Below are 15,903 nucleotides of genomic sequence, written 5' to 3'. Positions count from 1 at the left end.
CAGTTTAATGTAGACCTTCCTTGCTCTCTGCCCTGCTTTCTCTGGTCATGCTTTACACACTCTCCCTTCCTGCCTTTTGTTTCTGTCCCCACTGACTTCCTACATCGGTTCCCATCCCCCTGGCACATTAGTTTAAACCCTCCCCAACTGCACTAGCAAACACCCCCCCCGAGAACATTGGTTCCGGTCCCACCCAGATGCAGACCGTCCGATTTGTACAGGTCCCACCTCCCCCAGAATCGGTCCCAATGTCCCAGGAATTTGAAACCCTCCCTCTTGCACCATCTCTCAAGCCACGTATTCATCCTAGCTATCCTGTCATTCCTACTCTGACTATCACGTGGCACTGGTAGCAATCCTGAGATTACTACCTTTGAGGTCCTACTTTTTAGTTTAACTCCTAACTCCCTAAATTCAGCTTGTAGGACCTCATCCCGTTTTTTACCTATGTCGTTGGTGCCTATATGCACCACGACAGCTGGCTGTTCACCCTCCCCCTCCAGAATGCCCTGCAGCCGCTCCGAGACATCCTTGACCCTTGCACCAGGGAGGCAACATACCAACCTGGATTCTCGTTTGCGTCCGCAGAAACGCCTGTCTATTCCCCTTACAATTGAATCCCCTATCACTATAGCTCTGCCACTCTTTTTCCCGCCCTTCTGTGCAGCAGAGCCAGCCACGGTGCCATGAACCTGGCTGCTGCCACCTTCCCCTGGTGAGCCATCTCCCCCAACCGTTTCCAAAAAGGTAAATCTGTTTTGGAGGGAGATGACCGCAGGGGATCCCTGCACTGCCTTCCTACTCTTCCTCTGTCTGTTGGTCACCCTTTCCCTATCTGCCTCAGTAATTTTAATCTGCGGTGTGACCAACTCACTGAATGTGCTGAGAGTTAGGACAGAAAGAGCAGAGTCTTGGATGGCTGCCAATATACAGAATGTAGAACGTGGCCAGTAGTCTAGAGATAACAAAGGCATAGATCACCCAAATGCTAAGACTGAGAAAATAAATGCAACATGGCAGGTGCATTTTCTGAAAAGTTGTCAGTTCTTGATTTGCGAACGGAACAGTTTGGCCCAACCATTTTGTACGTGTATTTATTCATCAAGTCAACAGTAATCCTAATCAAAACTGTCTGCTCTATTCTGACATCTTTTATTCCTTTTTTCTTTATCCACCTATCTTACTGATTCTTAAATGTTGGTATGACATTTGTGCATTTATATAGTGCATTTCACAACGACTCGATGTCTCAAAGCACTTAAAAAAATTTTTTTATTCAACTTTTATCATTTGATAAATAATACAAAAATAAAACACACCCAAACAGCATAAAAGCCCCCATCCCTCTTGCCAACCCCCTAGCCCCACCCCTCCAAAAACAAATAAACCCTTCCCCCTATCCCCCCCCCCCTTTAGCAACTAATGGTGACAAGTTCTTTGAAATGCACAATAAACGGCTGCCATCTTCGGTAGAACCCCTCAATTGTTCCCCTCATGGTGTGTCTCAAAGCACTTTACAGCCAATGGAGTACTTTTTAAAGTGCAGGCAATGTTCAGTGCAGTCTTGCAACGTAATAATAATAATCTTTATTGTCACAAGTAGGCTTACATTAACACTGCAATGAAGTTACTGTGAAAAGCCCCTAGTCGCCACATTCCGGCGCCTGTTTGGGTACACAGAGGGAGAATTCAGAATGTCCAAATTAGACTCCGCTCAGACAGTGACCAAAGCCGGGAGCCGAACCTGGGAACCTGGCGCTGTACTACCGTGCTGCCCATAATGTTGCAATAAATTATACGGGAAAGGGCATTCCATTGCCTCACAACACTTTGTGTTGAAAAGTTTCTCCCACCCTTTATCTTTAATTTTGCATGAATGAAAGGATGATAACTGATTGTAGTGAAATGAAAATCAAGGTGGTTGACTTACAACCCATTTCTGCTCCGCCACATCTATAACTCTGATTTTCCACTGGGTGGTGCCAACATTTGCTTGAATTGGGTAGAAGCTTCATTAATCTGTGCAGCTTCTGTCTTAACCTCATTTGAAGGTTTTATGGTAGGTATTCGGATTTACAAGGCCTCAGGAAATCCAGCAGCTGAAGGGAAGCGAGGGCAGTTTCCGGGAGAAGTTAAGTGTTTGCGTCTGGCTGCTCTGTGAACTTAAAGGTATCAAATTCTTCATTCCTGAATTCCACCCCACTTGAGTCAGCGGCCAGACTCCCTCCTCTGACTAACAGCAACAGGCAACTTTCCTGTGACTGAAATCGTTGGAAGTCAAACAGATGTTCAGATGCAGATCCCATCAAAGTAAAACTTCACAGCATATGACAGAAATTCTGGCACTCACCTTTCAGTCTCCTCTAATCAGAGGAAAATATCCCTAGTTTTCCAAGTCTTTCCTCTACTTGTATTCCCTCATACTATTGAATCCTCACTGTCCCTGTCAATTGCCTCAATCTGCTCCCTAAAATGTAGTCAAACTGTGACCTTACTAAGGATTTATATAGATCAACATTTTCCAACTTTAACCATGGCCCCCACATGGTTAATTTGAATTTCAGGTATGATTAATTGCATTTCAGATAAATAAATGAAAAGTGAATAATAGATACTTTTGTTGGCTTTGTTATTCCTTATATTCATTTGATTGAAGTTGTGACATATGTATGACTTGATATTAGGTAGGTAATCTGACAGAACAGAGGTGATCATGGGGTCAAGAGAGGTCACTGTGTTGATTACTGCTCTGCATTTTATGGGCTTCTAGATACTCTCCATTATAATGAAAATGGTGGAAATGACCAAAAATTGTAAATCCTGCCCGCAACCATGGCACTGCCTATTTTCACACATGCACAGTTTATGTAGGTAGCTGGCCATTAATATCAGCTATCTCCACTGAAGAGGGGTTTTGGTAGACCAGGGGCGCGATTCTCTGCTCCCGCGCCGGTGGAGAGAATCCCCTGGCGCGCCATTTTTCCCCGCGACGCCGGTCTGACGCCCTCCCGCGATTCACCCAAGCGGCGAGAACGGCCCCATCGAGTACTGCGCGGCGCAGGCCGGAGAACTGCCTGGGACACCCAAAATGGCGATTCTCCGCTACACCCGCTATTCTCCGGCCCGGATGGGCCGAGCAGCCTGCCCAAAACGACGGCTTCCCGCCGGCGCCATCCACACCTGGTCGCTGCCGGCGGGAACAGCGCGGGAACGCAGGGGGGGGGCAGCCTGTGGGGGGGCGAGGGGGGTTCTTTCACTGGGGTAGGACTCAAAAGGGGTCTGGCCCACGATCGGTGCCCACCGATCGGCGGGCCGGCCTCTATGAAGGAGGACCTCCTTTCCTCCAGGCCCCGCAAGATTCATCCGACATCTTCTTGCGGAGCGGCCTCGGGGAGGACGGCAACCACGCATGCGCGGGTGACGCCAGTTATGTCGCGCCGGCCACGTCATTCACACCAATGCCCGGCGCGTGCTGAAGACGCTGCTTTCGTGACACCCCCCCCCCTCGGGTTTCACGCGGCCCCGATACTAGCCCATTTTCGGGCCCTGAATCGGTCGAGATCGGGGCCGTTTCGCGCTGTCGTGAACCTCGCCGGCGTTCACGACGGCGTGGGCACTTAGTCGCGGGAGCAGAGAATCGCGCCCCAGGAGTGCAAATGCCGAAATGTGCAGATTAGACCAGGGGCGTCATTCTCCGACCCCCCTTCGGGTTGGAGAATCGCCGGGGGCCGCCGTGAATCCCGCCCCTGCCGAATATCCGGTGCCGAAGACTTCGGCAACCGGCGGGGGCGGGACTTCGGCAATCGGGCTGCGCCGATTGGCGGGCCCCCCCGCTCGATTCTCCGGCCCGGATGGGTCGAAGTCCCGCCGATAAATTGCCTGTCCCGCCGGCGTGGATTAAACCACCTTTTGAATGGCGGGACAAGGCGGCGTGGGCAGGCTCCGGGGTCCTGGGGGTGGCGCGGGGCGATCTGGCCCCGGGGGGTGCCCCCACGGTGGACTGGCCCGCGATCGGGGCCCACCGATCCGCGGGCGGGCCTGTGCCGTTGGGGCACTCTTTCCTTTCCGCCTCCGCCACGGTCTCCACCATGGCGGAGGCGGAAGAGACTCCCTCCACTGCGCATGCGTGGGAAACTGTCAGCGGCCGCTGACGCTCCCGCTCATGTGCCGCCACGAGATGCCATTTCCGCGCCAGCTGGCGGGGCAACAAAGGCCGTTTCCGCCAGCTGGCGGGGCGGAAATTCCTCCGGCGTCGGCCTAGCCCCTCAATGTTGGGGCTTGGCCCCCAAAGATGCGGAGCATTCCGCACCTTTGGGGCGGCGCGATGCCCGTCTGATTGGCGCCGTTCTGGGCGCCAGTCGGCGGACATCGCGCCGTTTCGGGAGAATTTCTCCCCAGATCCGAACAGGTCTGCAGTTGGATTTGTTTAGATAGCCAGGGATTGCCCTTGGGATCTGGTCCCAGGACACCTTTGAGGGAGGTCAGGTGCACTTTGGGAAAAGTCAGTTGCTCTTTGGAATTGTCAAAAGTAGGCATTAATGTGCATAGGAATTACTCCCATTGCTGTCAAACTCATTAGCGACTGGGGAATTTTCACAGTAACTTAATTGCAGTGTTAATGTAAGTCTATTTGTGACAATAATAAAGATTATAGAACTGTCAATTGACCTGTCAAAATCAACTGTCAAATCTGTCAGAAAGAACTATGAAAGGAGCTGCCAAATGAAACTGTTGGAGTAATCTGTCAAAGTGAGCTGTGAAAGGAAATGTCAAAACTGTGACAATTGCCCGTCAAAGGGAGCTGACAAAGACAGCGAGGAAGTGCCCTGAATTTCATGCCCCCCCCGGCCGATGGGTTTTTGGGGGCGGGGAGCGTAAAATTGAAGGAATGGGATTCCCTTTGGGAATCGCAACAATTTTATCCTAAGGCAGGCTTCATACCGGCCACTTAAGGGCCATTTCCTGCTCTGCTCAATTTTTAGGCTGGCAGGAGGGTTTACCTGATGTGGGGGAAACCTGAAACTGAACGGGCTGAGGTCTTGACCCTTGAGGTCTGGTGGCGGTTGGACGATTTCCCCCACCCAATATAATTCAACACCCCAATCGCCCCAGGTCTTCACTGACCTCCCCACCCGGGACACCTAAAACTTGCCTTGCCGAGCAGGGACCAGAGATTGTCTGGCAGCTCTCTAAGGCAGGGCTTCCTACTAGTGAGGGGCTGGACGGCTGGTTTGTGACGCCAACAGTGTGGGTTCAATCCCCATACCGACAGACGTTAGTTTATTCATGGTGCGGCAACCTTCAGGCAAAATTACCACCTGTCAGCTCTCAAAAGTGAGGGCAGCCTATGGGTCCTCTGAGACTGGCAACATTTGCATTGAGGTGTCTGTGTAAAAAACACAAGATGGTACTGTTGCATAATTTATCACATACTGAGCCAACTGGTGAATTTCACTAAAATAAGCAAAATGCTGCTGGAATCTGAAACAAGAACAGAGAATGCTGGAAAAGCTCAGCAGGTATGGCAGCATCTGTAAGCAGAGAAAGCAGAGTTAACGTTTCGAGTCCTTTTTGCTCTTCGTCAGATCTGAAGGGAGGGAGAAATGTATTAGATATTAAAGTGTTGCTGTGAGAGATTGCAACAAAAAGTAGCAACTTTAAGAACAAAAACAGCTGGTCTGGTGTGGGAGGTGGCGGGTGGGGTTATTCATTCATTTTTACAGGATATGGGCTTTGCTGGCTAGGCCAGCATTTGTTGTCCATCTCTAATTGCCCTCGAGAAGGTGGTAGTGAGCTGCTTTCTTGAACTGCTGCAGTCCCTGTGGTGTAGGTACACCCACTGTGCTGTCGGGAGGTGGGCTTCCAGGATTTTGACCCAGTAACAGTGAAGGAACAGCGATATATTCCAAAGTCAGATGGTGAGTGACTTGGAAGGGATCTTCCAGGTGATGGTATTCCCATGTATCTGCTGTCTTGTCCTTCTAGACGGTAGTGATTGTAGGTTTGGAAGGTGCTGCCTAGGAAGCCTTGGTCAGTTCCTGCAGTGCACCTTGTAGATGGGACACATGGCTGCTCCTGTGCGTCAGTGGTGGAGGGAGTGAATGCTTGTGGAAGGGGTGCCTATCAAGCAGGTGCTTTGTCCTGTATGGTGTCAAGCTTCTTGAGTTTTGTTGGAGCTGTACTCATCCAGGCAAGTGGGGAGCATTCCACCATACCCCTGACTTGTGCCTTGTAGGTTGTGGACAGGGTTTGGGGGAGTCAGGAGGTGAGTTACTCGTTACAGGATTCCCAGTCACTGACCTGCCCTTGTAGCCACAGGATTTTTGTAACTATTCCAGTACAGTTTATGGTCAATGGTAATCCCCAGGATATTTACTGACAGTGAGGAATTCAGTGATAGTAATGCCATTGAATGTCAAGGGGAAATGGTTCGATTCTCTCTTATTGGAGGTGGTCATTGTCTGGCACTGTGTGGTGCTAATGTTACTTGCCACTTGTCAACCCAAGCCTGGATATTGTCCAGGTCTTGCTGCAGTTGCATGTGGACTGCTATCGTATCTGAGGAATTGTGAATGGTGCTGAACATTGTGCAATCATCAGCAAACATCCCCACATCTGACCTTATGTTGGAAGGAAAATCATTGATGAAGCAGTAGAAGCTGGTTGTGCCTAGGACACTACCCTGAGGAACACCTGTAGTGATGTCCCAAGACTGATATGACTGATCTATAGCATCCGCAACCATCTTCTATTGTGCCAGGTATGACTCCAACCAATGCAGAGTTTCCCCCCTGATTCCCATTGACTTTAGTTTTGCTAGGGCTCCTTGACTCCATACTCAATCAAATGCTGCCTTGATGTCAAGGGCAGACACTCTCACATCATCTTTGTCATTCAGCTCGTTTGTCTATGTTTGAACCAAGGCTGTAATGAGGTCAGGAGCTGAGTGACCCTGGTGGAATCCAAACTGAGCATCCGTGCACAGATTGTTGCTAAGTAAGTGCCGCTTAATACCACTGTTTGCTGACTCCTTCCATTATTATACTGATGATTGAGAGTGGAAAAATAGGGCAGTAATTGGCCGGGTTGGATTTGTCCTACTTTGTGTGTACAGGACATATGTAGGCAATTTTCCACAATTCCGGGTACACCCTAATGTATGGGATATTTTTAAAAAGGGGGTTTAAGTTGGAGGAGAATGGTCATAATCTTTTTTTTTTCAAATTTAGATTACCCCAATTATTTTTTCCAATTAAGGGGCAATTTAGTGTGGCCAATCCACCTACTCTGCACATTTTTGGGTTGCGGGGGCGAAACCCACGCAGACACAGGGAGCATGTGCAAACTTCACACGGACAGTGACCCAGAGCCGGGAGCGAACCTGGGACCTCAGTGCCGTGAGGCAGCTGTGCTAACCACTAGGCCACCGTGCTGTCCTTCAGGCTGAAAGATTAACGTCGAGTCCCGAGAGCTGTAGTATGCCCAATCGGAAGATGGGATGTTGCTCCTCCAGCTTGTGCCAGACTTCACTGGAGCATTGCAGTAGGCCAAGAACGGACATGTGGCAAGAGAGCAAGGTGCTGAATTAAAATGGCAAGCAAGAGGAAGGTTGGTGTCATGTTTGCTGACTGACCGAAGGTGTTCTGCAATGTAGTCATTAAGACTGCATTTAATTACACTATTGACTCAGGATGTCCCAAAGCAGTTCATAGTTAATTAAGCACTTTCGGAGAGTCGCAAGTTGATTTTTATTTCATTCACAGGTTGAGGACGTCGCTGGCTGGACCAGCATTTATAGCCCATCCTGAGGGCATTTAAGAGTCAGCCACATTGCTGTGGATCTGGAGTCATATGTAGGCCAGACCAGGGGCGGGAGTCTCCACAATCAGCGCGATGTCCGCCGACCGGCGCCAGAAACGGCGCGAATCAGTCCGTCATCGCACTGCCCCAAAGGTGCGGAATTCTCCGCATCTTGAGGGGCTAGGTCCGCGCCAGACTGATTTCCGCTCGCCAGCTGGCGGGAAAGGCCTTTGGTGCCCCACCAGCTGGCGCGGAAATGACTTTGCCGTGCAGCGCATGTGCGGGAGCGTCAGCGGCCGCTCACGGCATCCCTGCGCATGCGCAGTGGAGGGGGTCTCTTCCGCCTCCACCATAGTGGAGACCATGGCGAAGGCGGAAGGAAAAGAGTGCCCCCACGGCACAGGCCCGCCCGCGGATCGGTGGGCCCCGATCGCGGGCCATGCCACCGTGGGGGCACCCCCCCGGGGCCAGATCGCCCCGCGCCCCCTCCAGGACCCTGGAGCCCGCGTCGCCTTGTCCCGCCGGTAAGAGAGGTGGTTTGATTCTCGCCGGCGGGATAGGCATTCCAGCAGCGGGACTTAAGCCCATCGCGGGCCGGAGAATCGCCGGGGGGTCCCGCCAACCGGCGCGGCGCGATTCCCACCCCCGCCGAATATCCGGTGCTGGAGAATTCAGCAACCGGCGGGGGCGAGATTCACGCCAGCCCCCGGCGATTCTCCGACCCGGCGGGGGGGTCGGAGAATCCCGCCCCAGGTAGGGATGGCAGATTTCCTTCCCAAAAGGACATTGATGAACCAGTTGGGTTTTTAAACAACAATTGACAATGGTTTCATGGTTATCATTTGACTTTTCTATTTCCAGATTTTTATTGAATTCAAATTTCACCATCTGCCATAGTGGGATTCAAACCCGGGTCCCCAGAGCATTTCCACCCAGACTCTGGGTCTCTGGATTACTGGTCCAGCTATAATACCACTATGCCACTGCCTCCCCCTATATTTGGGCACAGCAAGGTCCCACAAACAACAATACAATAAATAACTGGAGAGTGCGGAGAAATCGATCCTCGTTGCCCCATTGAACATGGGCAAAAGGGACCAATTTCACAGCAAAACATTCCACTGCTAGTTCCTAGTCAGCCCCTTTTGACCACATCCCCTCATCCCTTCCCAAAGTGGCTCGTCGTTCAATGTATCTTTTCCTTTGTCCTGTCTGGGAGGCATCCCGGTAGGTGTACACTGCTTATCTGTCTGAGGCCCAACACCATTTGGACTTCAGACCCTCCTGTGCAGGGATAATTCTCTGTGTCCAGTTCATGTCAAGCTGGGGCAAACCAATTTTCCCCCAAGAGTGGAGCTTCAACCCACACACTCCTGACTCAGTGGCAACAAAGGCTAACACATAACAGAAAGCTGTGAAAATCTGCAAAATTGGACAGATCGTGGCAAATTTCTTTGGAGGTGAACTTGGTTATCCAGAGCTGTGTGATACTCTTAAATGTCAACGTAAATCACATCCACAACCAGTAACAAGCATGCTTCACTTTCTTATGTACAAAGGTCTTGAGACACAACTCAACATGGTAAAGACATGGCATTGCTGAATGATTGTCCCCAAGATAAAATTGGCATTGCGTAAAAAAAATGTTTTCCTGATATCTTGTGACATTACTGTCAATGCAATGCTAGACCTATCACTTTAAAGTAATTAGTGATATGAAGAAAACCAGAAAAAACAAGACCTGTCTCAACACCAATATTTTAAATTATATTTAAAATCAGAAGGCATACAACTGGTTAGAGAAACAAATGTAACCTGTGTGGCTTCAAATCTTTAAAGTAATAAAATGCCTCAAGGCTCAGAAGATGGAACAAGTGGTCTAGGATCTGGATGTGTTGGCTAAAAACAGTTAGAGATGTACGTTTTGAGCAGACTGAATACTGTAGGAAAGTTACAAGTCTAAAACTATACTGACAAGTGTCAAAGAGTTGTGTCAAGGTTCTACCACCAGGATTGACACCATAAGTGGGGGAGGGTGGGGGCTAGTACTTTCATAGAATTTACAGTGCAGAAGGAGGCCATTCAGCCCATCGAGTCTGCACCGGCTCTTGGAAAGAGCACCCTACCCAAGCCCACACCTCCAACCTTTTCCCATAACCCAGTAACCCCACCCAATAAAGGGCAATTTTGGACACTCAGGGCATTTTAGCGTGGCCAATCCACCTAACCTGCACATCTTTGGGTTGTGGGGGCGAAACCCACACAAACATGGGGAGAATGTGCAAACTCCACATGGATAGTGACCCAGAATCGAACCTGGGACCTTGGCGCCGTGAGGCTGCAGTGCTACCCACAAAAGGGAGGTAGGCAGAAAGCGGGCAATTATAGGTCAGTTAGCTTAACTTCGGTAGTAGGGAAGATGCTGGAATCGATCATCAAGGAAGAAATAGCGAGGCATCTGGATGGAAATTGTCCCAATGGATAGACGCAGCATGGGTTCATAAAGGGCAGGAAGGGCCTAACTAATTTAGTGGAATTTTTTGAGGACAGACAAAGGGGAGCCAATGGATGTGGTATATCTGGATTTCCAGAAACCTTTTGATAAGGTGCCACACAAAAGGTTGCTGCATAAGATAAAGATGCATGGCATTAAGGGTAAAGTAGTAGCATGGATAGAGAATTGGTTAATTAATAGAAAGCAAAGAGTGGGGATTAATGGGTGTTTCTCTGGTTGGCAATCAGTGGTGTCCCTCAGGGATCAGTGTTGGGCCACAATTGTTCACAATTTCCATAGATGATTTGGAGTTGGGGCCAAGTGCAATGTGTCCAAGTTTGCAGACGACACTAAGGTGAGTGGTAAAGCAAAAAGTTTTAGGGGCTGGTTTAGCACACTGGGCTAAATCGTTGACTTTTAAAGCAGACCAAGCAGGCCAGCAGCACGGTTCAATTCCCGTACCAGCCTCCCCGAACAGGCGCCGGAATGTGGCGACTAGGGGCTTTTCACAGTAACTTCATTGAAGCCTACTTGTGACAATAAGCAATTTTTATTTCATTTCATAGGATACTAGAAGTCTGCAGAGGGATTTGGATAGGTTAAGTGAATGGGCTAGGGTCTGGCAGATAGAATACGATGTTGAGAAATGTGAGGTTATCCATTTTGGTAGGAACAACAGCAAAAGGGATTATTATTTAAATGATAAAATATTAAAACATGCTGCTGTGCAGAGGGACCTGGATGTCCTAGTGCATGAGTTGCAAAAAGTTGGATTACAGGTGCAACAGGTGTTAAAGAGGGTGAATGGAGGTTTGTCCTTCATTGCTAGAGGGATGGAGTTTAAGACTAGGGAGGTTATGCTGCAATTGTATAACGTGCTAGTGGGGCCACACCTGGAGAATTGTGTTCAGTTTTGGTCTCCTTACCTGAGAAAGGACGTACTTGTGCTGGGGGGGGGGGGGGGGGGGGCGGTGTGCAGAGGAAATTCACTAGGTTAATCCCAGAGTTGAGGGGGTTGGACTACAAGGAGAGTTGGGTAGACTGGGACTGTGCTCATTGTAATTTAGAAGGAGGCGGGGGGATCTTATAAAAACATATAAAATTATGAAGACGTGGGCAGGTTGTTTCAACTGGCGGGTGAAAGCAGAACTAAGGGGCATAGCCTCAAAATAAGGGGAAGTAGATTTACGACTGAGTTTAGGAGAATCTTCTTCGCCCAAAGGGTTGAGAATCTATGGAATTCCCTGACGAGTGAAACAGTTGAGACTCCATCATTAAATGTTTTCAAGATAAAGATAGATAGTTTTTTGAAGAATAAAGGAATAAAGGGTTATGGTATTCGGACAGGAAAGTGGAGTTGAGTCCACAAAAGATCAGCCATGATCTCATTGAATGGCAGAGCAGGCTCGAAGGACCAGATTGCCTACTCCTGCTCCTAGTTCTTATGTTATGTTCTTATGTGTTAGCTATGTGGAGAGGCTGAATAGACTCAAACTGTTTTCATTAGAAAGACGGAGGTTGAGGGGTGACCTGACAGAGGTCTACAAGATTATGAGGGGCACGGATAGAGTGGTTGGGCAGGCACTCTTTCCCAGGGTGGAGGGGTCAGTCACCAGGGGGCATAGGTATAAGGTCCGTGGGGCAAAGTTTAGAGGAGATGTGTGAGGCAGGTTTTTTCTGCAGAGAGTGGCGAGTGCCTGGAATGCGTTGCCAGGGGAGGTTGTAGAAGCAGATAAACTAACGGCATACAAAAGGCATATTGACAAACACATGGATAGGATGGGTATAGGGGGATACGGCACAATGAAGTGCTGAGGGTTTTGGCAAGTGTTGGTATCATGACCGGTACAGGCTTGGAGGGCCAAAGGGCCTGTTCCTGTGCTGTATTGTTATTTGTTGATCTTGCTTCTCTCTTGACTACAAGCTGCCTCTGGAGCTAGAAATTATGCCCACAGCTTGGCAGTAACATCCAAGTTATGCCAGGGGATCAATTTGATGTGGTCCTGCTGCCAGCCTCATAAGCTGCAGACACTGGAGTGGAATCACAACCCAACTCAGGCACAATCCAATGTTCAGACCATGGTATTCTTTGGAGTGGCCATGTCAACTGATGAGGCCCAATCTGTATCAACTTTGAGGGAGCCTAAGGTTTTCAGCCTTGTGTGTGTGTGAAGATGGAATTTACATCAATGGGTTATCACAAAGTTTAAGTGGGAGTGGAATGAGGATGTGGTAGGCAGATTTAAATCAAGTTAGGATAGTGGTAAACTATTCAATTGTAACTGTTTTAGCAAAATTATTATTTTTGCACTGAAGTAAGAATATCAGCACAGGTGCTTCCACATATTTTCCAGGGCAACATTTCACTGTTTAAAGTAACGTCAATTACACACTGGTGAGTTTTAATAAATGCAATCAAAACATTGCCAATGTAAGTAAGTTACAATATTTCAACACTATTAACCTAGACACCTTGAAGAAATGTACCTGTGTTAAAAATAGACAGATGCCGAATGGGCCATTTCTCCTGTATTCTTCCCCAAGCCAATATATTTAACAAATTTGTAAAAGGATTGAGACTCAAGACATTAACATTTTTTCTTTATATATAGCCCCTTGAGCAGGGTTCCTTTTGATTGAGAGGATGGATTGGCACTCCTGTCCATTTTCTCTACAACTGAGAAAACCAATGGACATTAGATATGTTCAGAGTCTCTCTCATTGATGTACTGTGGCCATTGGTGAGTGACAGGCTGATGTGCATTTGGAGATGGTGGAAACTCAATCATTTTGCTATTTTCCTTACTTCCTACAAGCAGCTCAAATCCTTTCTGTGTCTTACCCATTGGTCTGGCTGAAATCAACAATGCACCAATGAAGATTTTGCAATTCTTAATAGCACACTATTATTATTATTATAGCACACTCATATAATACTACAAGCAAAAAAATTAAAGTCAATGACAAAAATCTCCAATTTAAAGAAAAGTAATTGATCACCAATATTTAATAGGCACACTCTTTTGAATATCTCATGCAAAACAGTTGCTACTACCTCCATACTAGTTTTAGGGTCTAGATCATCACATTCGGATTCCTCAGAACTGTTAGACTCCTTTAGTGCAGCATGAAGGAAAAAAAGAGCAAAGTTAGAATTAGGAGAGTGGTCAGTTACATTTAAATTTAAAATGCAATTTGTGACCAAAACTATGACTAGCACATCAATGACTGAAATCATTAATCTCTCTTTCATGAGTCATATCAGACTCCCAAAAACTTGACATCAAAATACAATTAGAGTTAATTAGGAAGCTTACTCTAGCTTCACACTTTCTCAAATTCTGCAGCACACAGTTTAGCAACAGGAATTTAGAAAAATATGCCCAGGCATAGGGCATGATGCACTGGGCCCTTTATGAGAGTGTATTCAAGTTACCAAAAGTAGATGTCCATATTTTTCAAATGGAGACAATCTAACCTAATGCACAACTGTAACAAAAAGTGTTGAACGAAAACCATGAAACTGAAGGCTCAATCACAGTGGGTCACTATTAAAGTTTCTAGTTTGTTCAGGAGCAGTGGTACAAGGGGTCTGGGGTGGAGGCTGCATGCTTCGGCGCGGGCGGGGGCTGCAGTCTGCTTTGCAGTGAGAGGAATGCATTTTAATTGACGTTTAAATATAATACAAATTTAAAGAAGTTATCGCGAGAAATGTTACTGTCGACAAATTAAAAACGGCTTCTGAGATTCTTTTCAAGTTCATTCATAGTGATGGACCTGCAAAATAATGTCAGCTGCCCAAGCCAACATTGTTCCATGCCATAAGTGAGTTCACACTTTACACACAGTAAGATAACAGACAACAAAGTTGTTAAAAAATTAATTTATTCACAATTGCAGCAAAAGAATTATGGTACACTGTGTTCTCAAGAACTCCAGACACACCCACAACCTGTGATAAACAGGAGTGCACTTAGTGGCAACAAATCAGCAGCATTATCACTGCCAGCACTGATGTGCTTGTTTTTACATAGAACATACAGTGCAGAAGTAGGCCATTCGGCCTATCGAGTCTGCACCGACCCACTTAAGCCCTCACTTCCACCCTATCCCCGTAACCCAATAACCCCTCCTAACCATTTTGGTCACTAATGGCAATTTATCATGGCCAATCCACCTAACCTGCACATCTTTGGACTGTGGGAGGAAACCGGAGCACCCGGAGGAAACCCACGCACACACGGGAAGAACGTGCAGACTCCGCACAGACAGTGACCCGGCGGGGAATCGTACCTGGGACCCTGGCGCTGTGAAGCCACAGTGCTATCCACTTGTGCTACCGTGTTGATAATGTTAGTTCCAAAGGTAAGTGTTAAAAGTGGGCTGCTGAAGTAGGCTGTTGTTTAAAGGTCAGGTAACAAGGTTACTCGGGAACCTTTTTAAGTCTGGTAAATCTGATGTGAAATTTTATGCATTTTGTACCACTGTAACAATGTTGTACTTTGATCGGTCATGATAACTTCAGTCCACTGAATGGTTAATGTTATTAATCTCACCAAGTTGCAAAACAAATCTGTAATTTAGAGGTAATAAAAAAAACTCACACCATCACTTTAGGAAATACAAAGTTGTTTAAAAAGCTTGTGTGCATTAACCATTTTGATTCTTCTGTAGTGTAGTACCTTGTGACTAGACCTTTACTGTATCAGCACACAGCTCCTAAATGTTGACTTACTCACATCAACAGAGGCTTTGTTGGTCAGAATATCCATGGATTTACGAGCATCATTGTCAAACCTCCCTTCATTTTTCCCACTGCTCTCCTTTTCTCCACGTTTTTTCAAATGCAGTGATGCATGCCAAGAACATGACTTCCTGTTGTACCAAAAAATGCACCAAATAACTTGAATAGGCTTCTGATGGATATGGGGCCAAAAACAATCCCCTTTCAGCCTTCAGCAGAAAAAAAAACCCAGAAAAAAAACCAAACATGGTATGCTTTCAAAACAAAATCAACCAAAATGTCTCATTTCCATTGGCAAAAAAACTAACAGATTGGGTAACAAATAATTCCCCAATAGCAGGAAATCTTGAATGCCTCTGCGGAACATCACATAATCTCACAGGATCTGAGTATGTCATTTGCATTTCCTTCAACACTCACTGACAATGCACATTTAACATCCTATGAGATTATGAAGTATACAGGTTGAAAATGGCAGAAAATGCTGGTAGAAAGAGATGAATGTTTCACCAAAATCAGTGGTTAAAATGTGATACTGATTCTGGTCACATGTGATAAAATCTGAAGCTTAAAGTAGGCGAGGTGTGCAAGTAAAGCCCGAAACATTATCAGTTCAGGGAATGCGTGCTTTAGGGTGTAACAATTACAAATCTGTACAAATGCTGCACCTCTAATCAATGCACGTTAGAATTTGGCAGAACAGTTTTTACCATTTTACTTAATTAAAACATGCTCATATTCAAGATTTATTTTACATATTTAAAATACATTTATTATTAGTTACATTACAGGTACAACGAATAGCATTCTGACTATATTGCACAACCTGACTTTATTTATATGGGCATATTAAATAGTGCAAAAT

At 47.0% G+C, this 15,903-nt stretch overlaps 1 protein-coding gene across 4 annotated transcripts in view; it reads right to left on the bottom strand.

The window, feature by feature from the left end:
- kalrna (kalirin RhoGEF kinase a) overlaps window positions 1–15,903 on the bottom strand; it is a 1,210,365-nt gene that overhangs the window by 95,128 nt on the left and 1,099,334 nt on the right. For all 4 annotated transcript variants that reach the window (XM_072475613.1, XM_072475615.1, XM_072475625.1 and 1 more), the window contains 2 exons: window positions 15,034–15,169; window positions 13,350–13,409 (listed from right to left, as the gene is read on the bottom strand). In XM_072475613.1, the coding sequence (XP_072331714.1) occupies window positions 13,350–13,409; window positions 15,034–15,169 (196 nt within the window). The remainder of the gene's footprint in view (window positions 1–13,349; window positions 13,410–15,033; window positions 15,170–15,903) is intronic.

The sequence above is a fragment of the Scyliorhinus torazame genome, chromosome 2, assembly GCF_047496885.1.
Source record: "Scyliorhinus torazame isolate Kashiwa2021f chromosome 2, sScyTor2.1, whole genome shotgun sequence".
NCBI lineage: Eukaryota > Metazoa > Chordata > Chondrichthyes > Carcharhiniformes > Scyliorhinidae > Scyliorhinus > Scyliorhinus torazame.
The sequence above is the reverse complement of the archived record's forward strand: the minus strand, read 5'-3'. Positions and strand labels throughout refer to the sequence as shown.